General features: G+C 37.8%; 1 protein-coding gene across 4 annotated transcripts in view; it reads right to left on the minus strand.

The window, feature by feature from the left end:
* Positions 1–3,880: 3,880 nt before the first annotated feature.
* CCDC171 (coiled-coil domain containing 171) overlaps positions 3,881–19,817 on the minus strand; it is a 200,773-nt gene continuing 184,836 nt past the window's right edge. For all 4 annotated transcript variants that reach the window (XM_087957656.1, XM_087957657.1, XM_087957653.1 and 1 more), the window contains one exon: positions 3,881–5,705. In XM_087957656.1, coding sequence (XP_087813782.1) covers positions 5,496–5,705 — 210 coding nt within the window. In that variant the 3' untranslated portion in view covers positions 3,881–5,495. The remainder of the gene's footprint in view (positions 5,706–19,817) is intronic.

Here is a 19,817-nt window from a genome sequence, read left to right on the forward strand (position 1 = left end):
TGGATTATTGGGGAACCTGAAGGAACTCTTCACATAATCACATGTATCATTTTAAATAGCTTGGAAATCTGGAAAAATTGTTGTACTACCAAACAGAAGCTTCATTACGATGTTGACTAAAACATAATTAGTAACAGACACTAATTCAAGCTACATTATCTTGGAATATTTGACTTAAGAGACTTTAATCTTTATACATTTTAGTATACCTTCATTAATATGAAAATTACTTTGCCTGAAAAGATAGCTACCATATTTTGTTTTCTCTCTTTTGATTTATTCTCATTTGAACTTGTATTAAGTGTTACCAATTATGTGACATTGCAATAAAACTGTAGCTTGGTTGAAGAAAGCTCTATCATCAAATGAAGAATACTGAATGACTGCATTCTCACAAGTCAGCTGTTCTTTGATTATTGTTTATTAAACCACAAATGGCTGGATTTCCATTACCTGATATATTATAAATTTGGTTTTATAAATCACAGTGACTAGTTTCAAACAAAATCCAAACAAACCATGTTTTGACTATATTGATGTGTGAATTCATTGTCTCATATTTATTCAGAAATTTTGTTATCTATCATTTCAGCTTATCATTTTGTCTGAATTCAGAGACAATAATTGCATTCTTGCTGTGGGAAGTTACTAATTCTGTTCTTAATATGGTACTTATATTTGTTCCAGCCTTTTATTTATTGCTTGCACTCATCAAATCCACAACTGACATTTGAGACCTATTTAAGACAAAGTTGTTCAGTGTGATTCTATGAAAGCTAATTCAAAAATAAATTCTATTGACTTCAATGGGGCTTACTCTTGGGAAGATTAGAGGATGCCGCTCTCTTTCCCAGTTGTGTATTCCTGATTTAAATAAAGGTGATGGAGATTTTGCAGTCACCCTTGCCTGTTGGCAGATCATCTCATGATGATTTCTACAATTTATCATAATCAAATATAAATTGCTTTTAAAACCTGACAGGGAGAAGTTATTTCCTGTAAGAAAAAGAGTTTTTAAAAAGTGCAGACCTAACCTAACAGGTATCACAAATACTAAAGATTTCCTTCAATTATCTATGTAGAAAATGTGTACAAGCAAACACAAATTGAATGTTCTTCTAATACTTTAATTGCCTAATCCTATGCTTGCTTATTGAGAACTCTATTAAAAGTCGGTTGAGTGGGAGCTTATATCAGCTAGGAGCCTACTGTATAAATGTGGAGCCAATTAGCTTCTTTAGAAGTTTCTTTGGATGCACACAAACTAATATGCCAATACAAATGTTTCATTCCTTCGTGGCTCCCTTTATTCAGTACATTCCCTTTATTCAGTACAAGAACAGTGTCATATATCAAAAATAAATGCCTCTCCTTTAGCAAGAAACTGTACTTCTGAAAAGCATGTGTGGAGCCCTAGTAAACAATGTAGATTAGGGAAAAAAAGTATGCTAGCCATATGGCAAAAATTCTGGTGAGTTTTGAAACTAAGCCTGGAAACAGAAATATATTCTTAGAATAAAAATTACTTTATTTCAAGCATTTGTGCTAAATGCAACCCACTGCATTGCTAAGATTAATAGAGGTATAAATATGATCAAATCTACTTCCTTAAAATGCTCTTCTCTTCTGCTTGCTTTCCTTCACCAGCCCCCAAATTTACAATTCACATGATGCTTGTTCACTGCCATTACAGACAATAATAATAGTTTCTTTACTGTGTGTGTTCAGTAGAAAAAAGCTCCTTGAAATGCAAAACCTCTTCGGTTAAAATCGTATGTAGCCCTAACCTAAAAATTAAATAAATGTGTAGAGAGGTTATTGTCAACTAAAATAGGGATGCTTATTTCAAAATATTTTTTTAAAATATTCTGAAAATTCTAGTAAACATAACCTTATTACAATGATACCAGTTGGGCCATGCGATTGACGTAAAATAGATCCATGATATTAGCTGATTTTATGGAAGCTGTGGCTGTTAAGGCTTCAAAAACATCTTCCATTACTTGTTTTCTAGTAGGCAGATAAACTGGATATAGAATGAGCTGAGACATTGGATATGGTTCTTATTCTAATTTCAATTATCATTCAAACTAAACTGGACTAACTTTTGGGGAGCGCGTTAAGTACCAATTTGAAAAACGAATCAACAACATTTGGGATTGCACTTCTACTTTTTATTAAGAAATACTAGCCAATCTTTTCCGTGTAAGAATCTTCCCAACCTATAGTGGGTCAATCTTATGAAAAGTACTTCAATCTTTCATTATATTTAAGTTACAGCCTGCTTGAAAAACACACATGTTAAACTTCTTGAAGTGATACAGTACAGTTTTATGTGCCTTTACTGGTATGACCAATCAAGTACAGGTGGTCCTCAACTTACGACCACAATTGAGCCCCAAATTTCTGTTGCTAAGTGAGATGTTTGTTAAGTGAATTTTGCCCCATTTTATTATCTTTCTTGCCATAGTTAAGTGCACAGAACTAAATATATACCTGTATTCATCTTGAAAGCATGGGGAGCGTATGCATGTGAGGGAATGGACAGCATAAGTGTGATGCTGTAGGCTCTGCCGCTTTTGCACATGCCCCTGATATCATAGTGGTAAAGCTGCAGGGCTTGTGTCATGCTGTTGTGACACTTGTGTTGTTATTTTGACCAAACTGTCAGATTCTGTGGACCTGAAGCCTCTGTCTGGCTGAATATTTTTCTGCGTAGGAAGATTTAGTGGCGAGTTTGTTTAATAATTTTATGTGCATTTTCTAACCACAGGGTTGATAAGTTCTGAATATCATCACTGACTGTATAAACATCTAAGCATGCCGTGGATTAAAAAAAGTTTGATGATAGAATCGTGATTTCATTACATTAGGTGCAGTTATAATCATTAGCTTTCTAAATGTGGAGCTAATAAAGCTTGACATCTATACACACACACACACCCTCCTTAACGTTGAGATGTGAGAATGTTGAGATCAGAAAAGAGGAAAAATATTGGGACAGAGAATTTTATATATGAATTCATGAGTACAGATGTATTTGGTATAAACAGCAAATATAAGCAGAACTGTGCAAATGCTAATTTGGTAAGAAAGCATGGCTGTGAGCAGCAGGGAATAAAACAAGGGGAACAAATTTTACTCTTGAGTATATACCGTTTCCTTGGGAAATGCTGCGATAAAAAGATCTAAGATTGCTGGTGTCATATCTACTCTGTGGTGTAGCTGTAACTACTTCCAGAGAATATTAGCTGTGATCCCCTTGCTTTGTAAACTCTCTGTTTAAAAATATTACATTTATCTATACACTCTACATCTATCTGTACACTCCTTATGAATTTCCAGTGCTCTGTAAAAAAAAAAGGCAAATCAGATCTGTTCCAATTCTCCAAAAACCAATAATGTTTAAATTATTATGTTGATTTTAATCTCAAACTGTGACTTATTATACAGCTGATAAGCAAATCTTATCAGACTTCCATCTTATACCTTTAAAAAAAAAAAGCTTAAGTGTGTACTGTAATTAAAAAAAATGAAAAACAGCACAAAACAAAGCATGCTAAAATTCCATATGGAAAAGATAAGCAATCTCTGATTGGAATAATACATATTACTTTTTCTGATTTTTCTCTGGGTAGAAATAGTCAGAAAGAGGAAAAATATTTCCTTAAATAGACCAAAGATAACATGCTATGGAGACCTTTAAAAAAAAACAAAAAACTATTTGCTCATTTTTTAAATGAACACAGTTACAACGGCAGGCACGAAAGCCCTCTTGAAATTTTAAAATAAGAAACACTTGAAAAATTTCCAAGTTCTACCAAGTGGCTTTGGAATTATCAGTCAGGAATTTACATGATTTTACTGATAGTGGTGGGTGTATTACGTATGCAAATTTATTGTCTTCTGGGATGATAGGACAAAAGACAAACGTTAGCAGTCAGGTTTACAAAATCAAACCCTACTCTTATCAAAGCATGAGAAATTGCAAAATTCCACCAAGCACAATGTTATTTTTCTAATGTATCTCTGATCTATAATGAGAAGCAATCTAAGGTATAGATTTTGCATTCAATAACCCTGTCAAAAACTACATCACACATCAAATGTTAATGGCGCTGGGGAGTTGGGTTGATTAATACCATAACAAATGGTATATATTACAAAATTTCTTTTGTTCTTTCCTCACAATGATGCATACGGCCAGAATTTAACCTTTAAGGGTTAAAGAGTTTAATCAATGTCAATGTCTGATCTTCTGAAGGCAATAAAGAACAGACTGTCTAGCGATACCCAACAGAATATCACTTTGTCAAGCCACAAAGCGCCCAAAAGCTTGTCAAGTAAGTTACCAGAAACCTCTTTGTGGTTAGAACTCAGCTCCTTCCTGCTTGACCTATTATTTGATATTTGACCACTTGGTTGCAAGACACTTGCTCTTTCCAGCTGAAATGTCACTGGGGCGTCTTGTCAGCTCTTGGCCTGACATACAATTTTACTTTTGTGTGCTACAAGGCAGAAAATGCAGGGCAATGGCCTTGCTTTACATTCTGTCAGCATCAAAAGATGGGCGTCACTCTTGGGTCCTACCAACAACAACAACAACAAAGAAAGAAGCTTATTTTGAAGGTCAGAGCAGCCATTACTCTAAAATCTTGAAATTCGGGACTAAATTTATTACCGGGCGATGCTGGCTTGAGAACTGCCCTTATGAAAGCACATAAACACAGACCCTCTCCAAATCTCCCTACAACAGTTGCTTCTACTTCCTGATCAAATGCCGACTTGATAAAAAAAAAAAAAAGAGGGGCCGTTAGGGACCGGATTCTGCACTTAACTTGTTCAAATGGGCAAGTGGTATCATGTAGCTTTACAAGGCGCAACCTGACCTTCTCACATTGACCAGGAGTGACATAATTGTGCAGGAGGAGAAGCAGTCACATCATTTCTGTTTTGCACAACCTGCTTAAAGTTTGCAACTAAATGCTTGTCTTCAGTTGAGCTGACAAGAGAGAAGAGAGGGCTCAGTGAACCATGGCAGGGCTGCCATGAAATGACAGGAATCATTGGCATACATTTCAAATAGCTCTCTCAATCCTATTAAAGTATTGCAGCCCTGTTTTAAAATAGACAAGTATGAAACAACTTTGATAGATAGAGAATAAAATGGCTTATTGATTTTTTTTTTAAAAAAAAAAGTCTGAGGAAAATTACCCCAAATGTGTCATTCTTTAACATTTAAAAATATATTACATAAAAATGAGCTACCACGGTAAATAAAAGTTTTTTTTTTTTTTAAATGACCCTTCTGCTATGCTGGGCATGGGGTGTGCAGCATATGCAAACATTGCCCCCCTCCTTCCTCCCACGAAGAATGTAAAATTAATGCCATAGAAATGCATAGAGAGCAAACTTCAATTCAAAGGCTAAAACCATCCTAATAAAATCGGACTTTAATTAATTCTCTTTCAGCTGCTTTACAAAATGACTAGATTCTAGCATCCATTTGGCATTGCTCTTTTGGCAGACATGACATGTAGGTTTGAAGGAAAGGAGGATGAAATTGGAGGTCTATTATGTGCCAAGGTAAAAGGCAGATCATAATCTGATTCGGACTTCAGTGGCAAAAACCCTGGAAGACAGCCTTGATCTAGCTGGGGTAAAGAACTTGACACAGTATGGATGCTTGAAGCGTTTCGTGAATCCTGCGGGGGGGAAAAATAAAGACAACAAAAACATTTTCCTTTAATTAGTTCATAAAAACAGTAGATATTATCTCTAGAGAGTATAGTCCTTGTTTAGCAATTGCCTCATTTAGCCATTGTTTGTAATTACGATGGTGATAAAATGTAACTTTACAGTCAATCTTCACATTTACAACCTTCTTGAGTTTGTAAAGCAAAGGAAAAGTGAAGTATGATGGCTTTAAGCATGGACTGTGGTTTCATTTAGTGACCAAATTGCTGATCCCAATTGTGATTGCTAAGTGTGGACTACTGGAAATATGCATAACTTTAAGCCCCAGTGATTTCAAAGGGATGTAAGTATACTCTATGTATCTATTGACTGTGCCCATTAATAACAACTTTCTAAAAGGGCAATTGGTTCTTTGGCTTATACGATGCTTTGATTACATATATTCTTTTTAAATATTTGAATATAGTTACAAAATTTGCCATCATGCACTGGTTTACATCTGCACATCTGGTTACCTGGATTTCTTACATTTAAAGTAAGACTTACAAACAATAAATAAAAACAGAAGTGTTTACCAAACCCTTTTTGAGAAAAGGTGGCGGAAATAGTTGTGAGTTTTAAATACTTACCAGTTTTACCTTTCTTTGTCTGGAACATTTTAAAAGTTGCCAATAACCATCTCTTGCTTTCCACAAGGACTGATAAGCTAAGAGTCCGTGCATAGTAAAAGAAATGACTTGCAAACGGAATTCTTGTTTAGAAATCTCTAGTAAAACTCAGGCAAAATTTTCCAGATTGTATATTCACACTCTTCGAATACAGCAAAGGTTAAGTGACTTTAAAAAAAAGCTGTACCCAACCTTACTGGTGGTGGTGGTGGTGGCAAAAGAAAACTTTTCCTATCCCAGCTCCTTACATGCACAAATGAAGGTTTGCGTGCACGCCCGCCACTTCCATGGCCCGGTTCCCAACGGGAGGTGGACCGGAACCAGTCTGTGGGCCAGGGGTTGGGGACCCCTGTTTTAAAACATATAATCTCAGTCAAATATATACACACACAAGACTCTAAAATAGACCAGTAACAATGCACTATTGTCAAAATGTGATGGCTTACATTTGGTGGACTAAATAAATAAATACATAAATAAATAAAAATAAAGTTGTTAGCTATAAGTTCGTATTTGGAATTCTGCTACTGTGAATTCTGAGGGTTTTTTTCTTCCCATTGCTATTACTGTTACTGGGAAGAGGGGGGGAAATCAATGGCTCTATCTATCACAGTTCAGCAATTTTCTTTGATATTGGCTCTTTGATTTCGTGGTATTATACAAGGTCATCTTGGATCTGGGTGAAAAGCTGGGCCTTTAAGACCCACCCATATGGCAGCAAGTTTAAAAGGTCACCCCCGGGAGATATTTTAAAAGTAGTCCTACTTTCAGTTCTCCAAAGAAAATGAATTTGTAGACAAAATAGGAACATGCAGTCTTCAGGACAGCTGGCTTTTAGGCTAACAGTGCCTAGTTTTGCCTCTCTCATCAAAGTCAGATATTTGCACATTTGTTCCAAAGGTGCTTTTTTTTCAGGAGGCAACTAGACTTTTTTATTTTTTCTTTGAAGACATTTCGCTTCTTATCCAAGAAGCTTCTTCAGCTCCTTTGGGACAACCATGACTTGGATGACTGAGAATCTCTACAGACCATTTGCACATTTATTATTCAAATCAGCAAGTTATATACATTTGTCTGAATACTTAAGCACAATATCAGAGAAACAATAAAAAAAATAAAAGATTGGGATGTTTTCATTTCTTTCGAACGAAGGATGAGCTTTTGTACAAATGTGTGCTGTATTTTAAATGGTGCTGCAGAACGACGATCAAGCTAAATGTCTTGCTTAGGTAAATGACACCAATAAATGGTAGGAGCTAAAGGTCAGCTAAATGTGCATGTTTGTTGGCATTATTGTCTCTTCAAATCAACCTGCTTATCATCCTCCAGGTTAAAGGACATTTTGGGGCTCACATTTTTTTTACTCCTCAAAAACAAGCCTTTAAAAAAAGAAAAAGAAATGGAAAAACTTCCGGTTTGAGCTTCTTCGGCGACAGACCGAAACCTCGTCTCTCCGAGGCTTCAATCCGTGCTCGCCACTGGAGTGCCCCGAGCCGGCTGGTTTTGGGGCTAAGCCACCCCGTAGAGGTGGTGAAGAGGGGGAAGACTGCTTGCAGGGTTGAGGAGAGCCACATCTCTCCTCCCCAGCTGGTCATTACTCCCTTTCCCGAAGGCGGTTGTAGCGGTGGTCAGAAATGGCCACCACAAAGAAGAACTCGACCGGAAAAGAATGTGCAGGAGGAAGATAAGAAGAGAAAGTTTTGGTTGACCGGGTCAAACAGCAAAAGCAACAAATAAGGTACCCTGGAATTTAAACTTAACAACATTGTTCCCAAAGAAGATTTTGAAGCTGCGAAGGAGAGAGAGAAGGGAAAGGATTAGGCTTTTTTTTCTTCCCTTCCTTATATTGACAGCTAAGAGACTTAAGCAAGAAACTGGAAAAAAAATCCACTTTGACATTAATAGGCATCTAAGCTGAAAATAAAAGTCAAAGGGATAAATAAAGATTTCTGGACATTTAAAAGTTTTTAAAAGCTGGAAAGGAGGGGAAAAAAAAGAATAGAAGGGCAGGATCTGGAAAAATGGAGGAGACTGCCAGGAATTAAGGAATGGAACTGTAATTAAAAGGAACCTACAGTGAAATTTTAACAAGATTCCTCAAAGATACATTTTAATGGAAACTTGGTAACAAAATAATAGAACCCCAGGAAGAGAAAGTGGAAAAAAGAAGCAAGTAGAAACAGCCTTGGATTATTTGGATTACTTGGTGATTTTTGGTTTTTGCATCTAGATGACTAAAATTAACTGGGTGGTTGTTTAAAAGTTTTTAAAATGGTATCACTCTTAGAAGAACTGAAAACGGAATTTAAAAAATGGAAAGAAGATGCACAAGAAGGGAAAAGTTCTTTTGGCTTCATGTTTCAATTCTTAGAAATGGAGATCTGGAACTATGAGAAGCAACAAGAAACGCTTGCAGAACAAGAAGATTGGGACAAAGAAGAAGCCATCTTTAATGATCAAATAATTTTAAGTGGGGTGGGGATAAAAGGGGGAAAGAGAGTGAAAGGTTTAAGATTAGAAAAAACAACCAAAGGTTTTAATTTTTTTTAAAAGAAGAAGAACAATTTGAAAGATAAGTATAATATTAGAAAGCAACAGAAGAGGGGATTACAGATGAGAGAGTTAGAAGAAGTAGAGAGACGAGGGGGTAAAAAGGGGAGGGAGAAGAAGAGGGGGAAGAAGGCAAGGAAAAGAAGTTGTAAAAGACAGAAACAAGAAATGGAGAAACAGGTGAAAATTTAATTGTAAAAGGGAATCTGCAAAGGTACATAAGATATCTTTGTTATATTACAAATAGAAATAACTTTAGAAAAATTGATGATGGATAAAATATTTATTGTAATGCAGTGGGATGTTTGTTAATAAATAAATGAATTAAAAAGATTGAATTAAAAGGGAACATTTTTAATTATTAGTAATGATTTATAAAAATATAAGTGAGAAATATGGGGAAAAGAATTAACTATGGAAAATTTATAAGTGTTCCCAAGGAAGTATGATATTCAATTGAAAAGAAATCTTAAAGATGTTAAGATTTTAATGCATATTAATGATAGAATTGAATTGGAATGGAATGTGTTATATATATATATATATATATATATATAATTTTTCTTTTTAAGAATATAGTGTCTATTTTAAGAATGTATCAAGCAGAATTCGATTGGAAGTTATGTGTTATATTGAATGCTATAATCTTAAAGCTATACATTGAAGCTTAAATAAGAGCTTGAATGGATAAAATTAAAGGATATAAAGGTGTCATACTCTAATTGGTAACCACAGGGAAAAATTTGCTTAATAAGAAAAGATAATGTGAAATTGTAACAGGAGAGACAAAAGTATAAATATAATTATTTGAATTGAGATAATTAAAACAAAGTTGAGAAAATTAGAAGAGGGGAAAAACTATGTAAAAATATAAAATGGTAATAAGATATGGAATAGAATATAAAAATGAGCATGAAATTGAGTTTTGCGTCTGTATGAAGAAGTGATAACCTGGGACCATGCTATTTTCAAAAAAGATGTTTTATTTGTATTTTGTTTTTATGAAAACCCAAATAAAATTTTCAAAAAAAAAAAAAGAAAGAAAAAGAAATGAAAAAGAGAAGAAAAGGAGGGAGTACACACAAAAAAACCCCCAACAACCTCAAAAGTCCAAAGAAGGGGAGAGGTTAAAAAAAAATCAGGTTTCCTTGTGGAGCCACGCTCAACAAAAGTATGAAACATAATGATTGGCAGCTAGTCAATAGAAACTGAAAAGGCTTCAACATTTGGTAGAGGGGATGGGGGAGGGGCAGCGGAGGGGGAGGTCGCTAAGTTTCCGTTCTGTGGTCAGGTTGCTTCTCCTAATTCTGCTCAGGTAGAATTAAAACCCAACAATGGGATGGAGATCAGGGCTACTGTGGCCTTGGTCGTTATTAGCCCTCACCTTCCAAAAGAAAGCAAACACGTGGCCTGGTGGAGGGTGTAATTCCTGACAATTGTTGTCTAGATGGGAATAAATCGAGAATTCCATCTCTGAATTAAAGTGGATGATTTTTTTTCCAGTATCCCTACTTTCCTTTGCTTTTGGGCACTGGATAGGATTAATGCACTTAGATTGGTTGTAGAGAAGCATCCAGTCCGAAGGGTTAATTTTCCTGGAGGGTAAATAGGGACAACTGCTTTTACTGATAAATAGTCTCCAAGGATAATAGTAGAGCAAATACGGTAGACCAGCCCCTTTAAAAACAAACAAACAAATAAAAGGAAGGCAAACCTATGTTGATTGCCTTATAAATGTAAATGAACTTCTAAGGTTGTTAAAAAGATTGCACAAGAAGGAGCACAGAGGGAAGGTTTTTAATGTCTTAAGCCCCCTGGAGTCATCAGCGTGTGAGCTGGACGGCCGCATAAGTTTGTTTCATAAAATAAATAAACAAAAACTTCTTTTTAACAGATTCTTAGAACCTTTTTTGCATTTGCTGCCGACACTTCCCAGCCATTGTATCCAAGACATCCGGAAGAACCAGATTAAGAATGCTGGCACCTTTATCTTGAATATTCCCTTTGTTTTGTTTTTGTTCACTGTGGCAGTATATCGTTCTCGCTATATCTTTCGGAGTTTCCCAGAGAAATAATACTAACCGAGTTCACCATACTGCAGCTCTAAAAGTTACAACTGGAATGCCGATGACAGCATGTTGTCTTCCTCTCTTTTAAGGGTTGGTTTGCATCACTCTTGGGTTCAGCTCGCCTTAAACTTCCTTCTAATAATGAACATCTTTTATCACAGCTTGCTGTTAATTTACTCTCAAGAGTTTGTTTTTCAAATTGCTCCCTTCGTTTCAATTGCTGGGGCAGGCAGGAGGAGTATTTGAACGCACAGATTGTGTGACCAACTTGTGGAGCCTTCTTTTTTTCTTTTATTTGTTTATCAAACATGCACAAGATAACAAATCTAAGTATGAACATAATTAGGAACAAAGGAAGTAAATACAGATAAATGGGGACAGCAAGACAGGGAAGGTAGGCACGCTGGTGCGCTTATGCATGTGCCCTTTACAGACCTCTTAAGAATTGGGTGAGGTCCACGGTGGACAGTTTGAGGTTGAAACTGTGAGGGGTTGAGGCAATAACAACGGAGTCGGGTAGGGCGTTCCAGGCATTGACCACTCTGTTGCTGAAGTCATATTTTCTGCAATCGAGTTTGGATCAACCTCAGGTGAGAGATTCATTTGTGAAAGACCTGAAGAGGCAAAAGTGCTGCTGCCTGGATCTTAATCCGGACCTTTAATCGCCTGGCTCCAGAACCCTTTATGGAGACATGTGCGTCGGTCTAGTGCCCTTCCGGCAGTCTAATTTTTGCCAGAGCCTTGGAGCCCGATATAGATTTTCGCTTTGAAGGAAGAGGAAGGGGGGGCATGGAGCGAGAATGAAAGATGCTATTTACATTCACTTTGCCAAACATTAGCATCTTTTTGTCCAATCATTTGAATTCAGAAGGGTTAGGGGAAAAAAACAGCTTAGAGAACAAGGGTTGATACATCCAGTGTGAAATCTTAAGGTGCTGGAATGCAATGAGGGAGAAAGTGAGACCGAACCACATTTCAACTCCCTGACTGGGCTGCAGCAGGCGTGAACTTTGTGACAGGCCTCTGTCTCTCAGCCACAGTTGAATAGCTCTTGCTGACACTCAGCTGTCAGACAGCATCCCCTTACTACGCCCCTAACATGCTCTACAGCTTCACCCAATTAACTTGCTTTCACTTGACATTGCAGCAAAGAGCTTCATAATAGGTGGTCAAGGTGCAACGGGCCTGCTTGCCCTCTCCCTGTTCATAAACGGCAAGTTGTTTAACTATCTTCCCTTTTTTTTTCTTTGCCAGCTTGCTTAGAAGCAACATGACAGTGATGCGCCGACTAAAGTGGGCAAGCAAAGCAGGGTAGCTTCAAAGCACATTGTTCGAGCTTTCTTGTATCTCTCTCTCTCTCTTCCTCCCTCCCTTCCTCCCTCTCTCTCTCTCTCTCTCTCTCTCACACACACACACACACACACACACACACACCCTGCCCCAAAGCAGAAGCCCTAAACCATCAGAAAGAATTTGATTACTAAAAATGAAGCTTAAAGGAAAATGCTGAAAATTAGAAAAAGACAGGAAGAAGGCTCAAAACAGTTATGTCCCATAGTGATGTTTAAGTTTAGGGTTGTTTTTTTTAAAGGTACATGTAATTTATACATTTCTGTTCCAATCTCCTTACACTGGAGAAATCAGTAGGTATTTAAATAATGAAGGTTATTATATATGCCGTTGTGAGTAAAAAGAATAAGCCACTCTAAAACATATATATCGAAGAAAATAAATGTGGAACATAAAGGAAATATATAATATTCAATAATTCAAATGGCATCTTTTAAACAGATATTAAGATATTTTTTAATTGCCTGGATACTTCTTCCTCTTTTCGCAACACACACACTATTTTTTTTAAAAAATCAGAATCATGTAAATAATTTTGTGTATTATGTCATGTACTGTAGAGCAGGGGTCCCCAACCACCGGTCCATGCGGACCGGTACCGTCCGTGGAACAAATCCTACCGGGCAGCTGGTTTGCTGGCGCCCCATCTTGTTTTGATGAAAAAGTGCTTCCGGTGAGCTTTTCCGGGTAGAAAGCTCACCGGAAGCACTTTTTCATCAAAACAAGATGGCGGCGCCCAGCTGATGCCGGTACCGGGCCGCGGCATAAAAAAGGTTGGGGACCACTGCTGTAGAGCCATGCATTAAGAAAGCTATAAGAGCATATATTCCTAGGGCAGAGTGATACACAGCAGATTGCAGTTGAACAATGCTTTCTGAAAATTTTACCAGGGTGAGATCTTAAAAAGATTTCAGCTGCAGAGTTTGAGAGAGGGATAAGGAAGAGCAAGAACCTTATAGTCATCCAAATTATCATAATTGATCAGTTTGGATACACACCCATTATCTCTATGCAACTTCCTGTGTCGCTATGTTTTTTTATATAGTGAAACTATCCCTTTGCCACACAGTTCTTCTGAAAGATTAAAAAAAGAAGACCTATTATTTATTTATCAAAGGTATATGGCTAACCTATCTAAGTGTGTTCTGAATTGCAGACATCTTTGAAACATCTTTTCTACCCCTGGTGTATGCTATCTATAAGTTATCATTCTATGCTCACAAGCCAGCAAATCTAGTTTCTTTATTCAAATTAGCTACATTTAACACTTCATAACAGAAGTATGACACCCAGGAAAATGGGGGTTGCTCCATTGGAATGTTTTCTCTGCTGAAAAGAAACAATATAGCACTTATGCTGAATCTTTGATAAACTGCTGTGGTACATAGACAACCTTTTTTGATGTGATGATTATGTGAGATTTATTCTGAAATCAGAATAAATTATCTTACATTTCAGATAATCTTCCCGATACCTCTGAGGTTCTGAATTTATTGTTTAAATTGAATATGACACTCACTCATACTTTTTTTTTTTTAACGGGCCTTGCATTTTGTTGGATAAAGAAATTAAAATCTTTAGCCTTGTTTTCCAATCAATCAGACATCGTGCTACATTCTGTCACAGAAACAGCAAGCACTCCACTTTTTATTATATATGTCTGATCCAAACAAGGAACTACTCAAATATAAGATGTCTCATCTAAAATAATGGGAGAAGGAAAAAGTGGAATTTCTAGCTGTGTGAACTAGAATGTTGTCAGGAAGTAAAGCTGGATGCATTCAAACATCTTTTAGCCTGGTTCAGATTTTACACATATTATATTTTGGATAAGTATAACAAATACTGACCTTGATCTAGGTTTTTCCTGGTATAAGTGGTCCAAGGGGAAATAAACAAACAAACAAAAATGCCAAAAATAAACAACCACAAAACCTTCCACATTTCACGTTTATAAAACCTGAAATCAGCCAGAAAAGTACATTTATTTATTTATTTATTTATTTAAAAAAAAAAAAAAAAACCTTGCATGGGGAGAAAGGGATTCACCATTGTTGATACAGGAATAACCAAGAGGCAAAAAAGTCATACTTTAGACTCGATGTCAGTTTATATCTAATACGCATACAAGCTTTAAATGTGGTAACTGAGCAAGAAACCAAGCTTCATCAGTTCTGTGGGTAAGCTAAGGTTACAGCTTCTACTGTTTCTGGTCTCATTCGTAACTATGGTTATACTTCCATTTTGCACCCATATGAAAAGAACTAATTAGCTAAGAAAAACTATATGTACACTCAGTCACTACAGACAAATCTTTAAGGGCCAGAAGAGTATTTCCCCACCCTCTGAAATTGTCATATCAACCAAACTCTTCTAAACAAGTAGACATCAATATTTTGTTCTGACCAAGGCTTCCTAGACCATAACTACGCATACGTTTATTTTAAAAACAAGACTTATTTTATTGCAACGCTGGGAATTGTTTTCATTCCTAGCCAGAATTAATCTCAAACAGTCCCTCGAGATAAGCACCCACCTTTCTTTTCTGTGAAGTGCTGCCAATAACAGAAGTATCAAATGAACTAGGGAAAAAAAACAACCAAATTACAAAGAGCTTCAAGATGAATCTGAACCGAACAAACTACTTTGCTTCCTGCAAAGGTTTCATCATCTTTGCCTGACCTTTATACCTTATGGGAGGAGCAATCACCCCCCCAGCCTTACTCCTGAGACACCTCTTTTGTTTCAGCTGCTCTCTCCTTCTAGCAGCTCTGTGCACACGCGCACTGGGAACAGGCTCCCCTGGGTCCTCTGCCTCGCTGCTGCCAAACTCCAAAGGCTTTGGAGGCAGCACCCCACTCCCAGATGGTCCTGGCCCCATCTCTGCATCGGATGCAGAACCTTCATCCGAGTCCTCTCCAGACTCCCTGACTAGTCCCCGTTCTTCCCCACTGTCTGATTCCCCTGCCATCTGCACCAGCTGCCGGTGAACCACAACATATTTCCTATTTTGCAACAGCTTGCTAAGTGGAATTTATGTTTTAAAAAGAAATTAATGGACTGTTATACTTTGGTATAAATGTATAATCTCTTCTGAATATTCATGAGGTGAGTTTTTTTTAAAAAAGACAGATAGAATTCCAGGAAACACATTTTAATTGATTTATATTTACATTGAATTTATTAAGGTGATAATATACTTTTCTTTTACGGAGCTTGAAGTGGCTTACATGACTCTTTGTGTGCCTGTAACTTGAACCTCACAACCATCTTGGGTGGTATGTAAGGTTGAGAAACGTGACTGGCTGAAAGGAACTCTGGACTCATGCCTTCTAGGTCTCAGGCCAACATCTAGTTCTGGGTCCTCACCATAACGCCTGGGAGTGGTGATGTTCCCACAACACATTGCTTGGCTTCTGCCAACTTTCCTGCCTTACCTAGTTTCAGATTTTAAAGCTCTTTTCAATTAAAAAGGGAATGAGAAGATAGCATGCTATAAAGAAGCCAAGACATGCCCTGAAGCTAGACTTCTCTTTGCAATAATCTCCCAGAAGCCCTTGAGAAATTCTTATAAAGTAAGTAAAGGTTAATGACTCCAATTCAGACCTTAGTTTGCCTTCTAGTATCTAAGTATTTTGTGAGTGGATACACTAACCATTTTGTGAGCACGTTTATGATCTACTCCACATATCCAATGGGTTGTGGCAGATGTTTTTGATGTGTAGCCAAGGCCACACCTGCTTAGTATTATGCAGCCAAGACACTGCCATGGAGTTTGGACTGGACAAATGGGACACCCTTACCAACAACAGGGGAGACATAGTAAAAATTGAAATCAAGATGCTCTATGGAAATAACGTCAAGAGCCTGGATGAAGAAGATCACTACAAACATTGATAATAATCACTTAATAACCGGTTGCTTAATGCTGTTCAAAATTACAGCAACAGTCCTGGCACTGTCTAAGAGCAAGCAAGTTGAAGAAAGAGACAGGGGGACTAATTCTGTCAGCACAAGACCAAATCTTTAAAAACAAATGCATTACAAGGTTAGAATTGAGAAGGCAGTAATAGAAAGCAAATACTGCCTCTGTAAAGAATCTGACGGAACAGTGGGCCACCTGGTTAGCTGCTTCAAGAAGGTCACACAATCTGACCACAAACAACAACCAGGCAAAGTAGCAATAATAGTGCATAGGAATATCTGCAAGAAATACCACTTGCCTGTAAGCAATAACTGGTGGGGTGACAAAATTGACCAAGTAATAGAAAATGAAGAAACCAAAGTGCTCTGGGACTTGAGAATTCAAACAGTCAAGCATCTGCTACACAACACCTGGACTAAACCATTGTTGATAAGAAAGACAAAAAAGTTTGGATAGTGAACATCACTGACAGACAAATGGAAGCAAAACGACTCTGGCAAAAGAGAGCAAAGATAATACCAACAGTAATAGGTGCCTTGGATGCAACCCCTCCCCCCCAAAAAAAAAATCTGGAGCAGAGTTAAACATTATTAGCATTGACAAAATCACCATCAGACAATTGCAAAAGGCAGCTTTACTTGGAACAGCTTACATCCTGCAATGATACCTTTAACACCATCAAACAACAACATCTGCCTCGCCCAGGTCCTCAGAAATGACGGAAATGACGTGATAGAAAGGTAAGTCTGTGCAATCACCATAATAATGGTACTATGGTGCCATTCGTACCACGGCTCCAAGCTAAAGTTCACACTATAATCTTTTGTTTAAACACAACAAACCATACATGAACAAGCATCTAATATTAAAATTAAACCAAATGAAATTACAGGAAGATATTTTTCTCCACCTAATGAATGAAGAAGAGGGGGAGGGAGGGAGAGGAGAGAGAGAGAGGGAGGGAGGGAGGGAAAGAGCAATCCCAAATCTTATGTCTCTTCTGGGGGTCAGTCTTCTTGATTCTCTCATGTTGCTACCTGGTCCTCTTAACTGGTATTGTCTGGCATAGTGGTGGTTAACCTTTTCGGCACTGAGTGCCAAAATGGGAGCACGCGTGCATGGTCCAGAAACTGGAAGAGCAGCTCTCGGCACACGCATGCGCACCAGCCACCTGTTCTTCCGGCTTCTAATGTGCATGCATGTGCGAAGACCAAGTGGCCGGCTAGTTTCTAATGTGCAAAGTGCGCCAGCCAGCTGGTCTTCGTGCGCGCATGCTCCAGGTGGTGTACCAACTAGAGCTGACTTGAGGCATTTGTGGCCAGAGCTGACATTTGGCATTTAACCATAAAGTCCAGTCCAGAACAATCCTGAGGCGATACCTTTAATGAAATCAGTTGAAATCCCTTCTGATTATTTGGATCAATCTGCAACATTTCTATCTGATCCAGACTGGGATCAAAGGCCATTTGTACATCCACAAATAGGTATACACCAAGAGATAACAGTTGAATATTGATCCTGTGTATACATTTATTCCCTCATACAAAAACATGCCAACAGTACGGTCAAGGAATAGTGAAATTCAAAGCTTTCTCTTGGACTGTGGGATGTAAAGTGGCCTTTACGCATCTACATACTGCTACTGAAGAATCTCAGAAACAGTACTTTTACAAATATGAGGAGTGCTTGGTTTTATACGCAGCTGCTTTGTTGAAACGTAAGGGAAGGGGAAAAAAAGGAAAAGTCAAAGTAACATTAGCATGAATAGGCTATTTGGATTCCTTTGATTCAGGTGTCACCTGAGTAGAAAAACTCAATATAAGTTTTTTTAAAACCTCTTTCCAAAAGTCTCAGTTGATTCATAACCTCAGAACAAATCTGCCATCCTTTTGTGTTTGACCCACAGTTTAGCACTGAATAATGGATGTTCTTTATCTTGAAATAGTTTCTTCAAATGGAAGGAGGAAATACCTAAGTAAAAGTGCCCGACTCTGGAAAGAAGTAAATGTATCTACTTTTGTATAGAATCATTCTTTTCGTCTGCAAAGCCTGTTCAATTATATTCTGAGTTCTATTCTTTGTAAGAAAAAAAAAAAACTTTCTCCCAAAGGTTAAGCATCCTGATCTAATTTTCAGCATCCTGATCTAATTTTCAAGTCAGCCGCCGCAAGCTTTTCCACTCTTCCTTCTGCGATTCATGTGGTATTGTTGAAACTTTGTCTAACAATGTGCCCGACACTGTCACTTGGAAACAAACGCGAGGAAGGCAGATCGAGGGAAGAGTATATCACGAATGAAAACAGACAACTACGTTATTGTTGTTTGCATGCCTCTTAATTGTACCACATATCTTTCCTTTTATATTACAAAATTTGACTCGACTAAAGTTAGACCGCTGTGGGCTGAAAATAACTTTTCTTTCAGGTAGTATTCTGTATTTCCCCCCTACTGCCACTTCATTGGACGATTCAGCCCAATCCACAAAATGCTAAGGATTCCTGCAGAATCTTAGTATGGCAACGGGTGAGCTGGATCCAGACGACTTGATATCGGCTAGGATCACATATTGATGCTACAGGTAGTCCTTGACTTATAATCAGAGGTGGTATTCAACAGGTTCGGACCAGTTCTGGAGAACCGGGAGCGGAAATTTTGAGTAGTTCGGAGAACTGGCAAATTCCACCTCTGACTGGAGATTTTACAGTATCCTTCCTCTGCCATGCCCACCAAGCCACGCCCACAGAAACGGTAGTCAAAAAAAATTGAATTCCGTCACTGCTTATAATCATTTGTTTAGTGACCCTTCAAAGTTACAATGGCACTGAAAAAAAAGTGGCTTACAAATGGTCTTCTCACATACAACCGTTGCAGCATTTCCATAATCACGTGTGCCAGTATTCCAAGTAACAAACTCCAATTCAACGAACTCCGAGACAAGCATTTTCTCAAAGTCCCATTTTATTGGAGTTGTCATATTGGCACATCTGGGAAGACCTGAATCGGAGAGTTCCGGGCTTTCCCTTTGTAATTGAAAAATTATGACAATTTGCCACGGCCAACTGGCTGCAAGTCAGCTCGCCATGGCCATCTCACCACAGGACACCTCACAAGAGTTACCCTAATATCAAAGAAATGGTGGAATAGAATCATTAAAGAAAGGATGCCAAAGGAGGGACAGAATGAAATGTGAATGGCAAAAATTAAAATTATTTTTATTTATTTTAAATAATTAAATAGAATTATTAAATAGTCCCACAAATTGTCTTGTGGTGAGTTGGCTGTGGCGAGTTGGCCTGTGCCAAGTTGCCTGTGGTGAGTTGGCTACGATGAGTTGGCTGTGGCGAGTTGGCTGTGGCAAGTTATCCCATTCCCCTGGGCACTGGGAATTGTATTTATGGTGGTTGCAGCATTCAGGGATCATGTGATTGCCATTTGCAACCTCCCCAGCCGACTTCCCACGAGCAAAGTCAATGGGGGAAAGCTTAACAATCTCACTTCTTCAACAACTATGGTTACTCGCTTAACAACTGTGATGCAAAAGGTTGTAAAATCAAGGGT

Source organism: Notechis scutatus, chromosome 2 (assembly GCF_049901735.1).
Source record: "Notechis scutatus isolate UNSWTSFEM ecotype Mainland chromosome 2, rNotScu1.2, whole genome shotgun sequence".
Classification (NCBI taxonomy): domain Eukaryota; kingdom Metazoa; phylum Chordata; class Lepidosauria; order Squamata; family Elapidae; genus Notechis; species Notechis scutatus.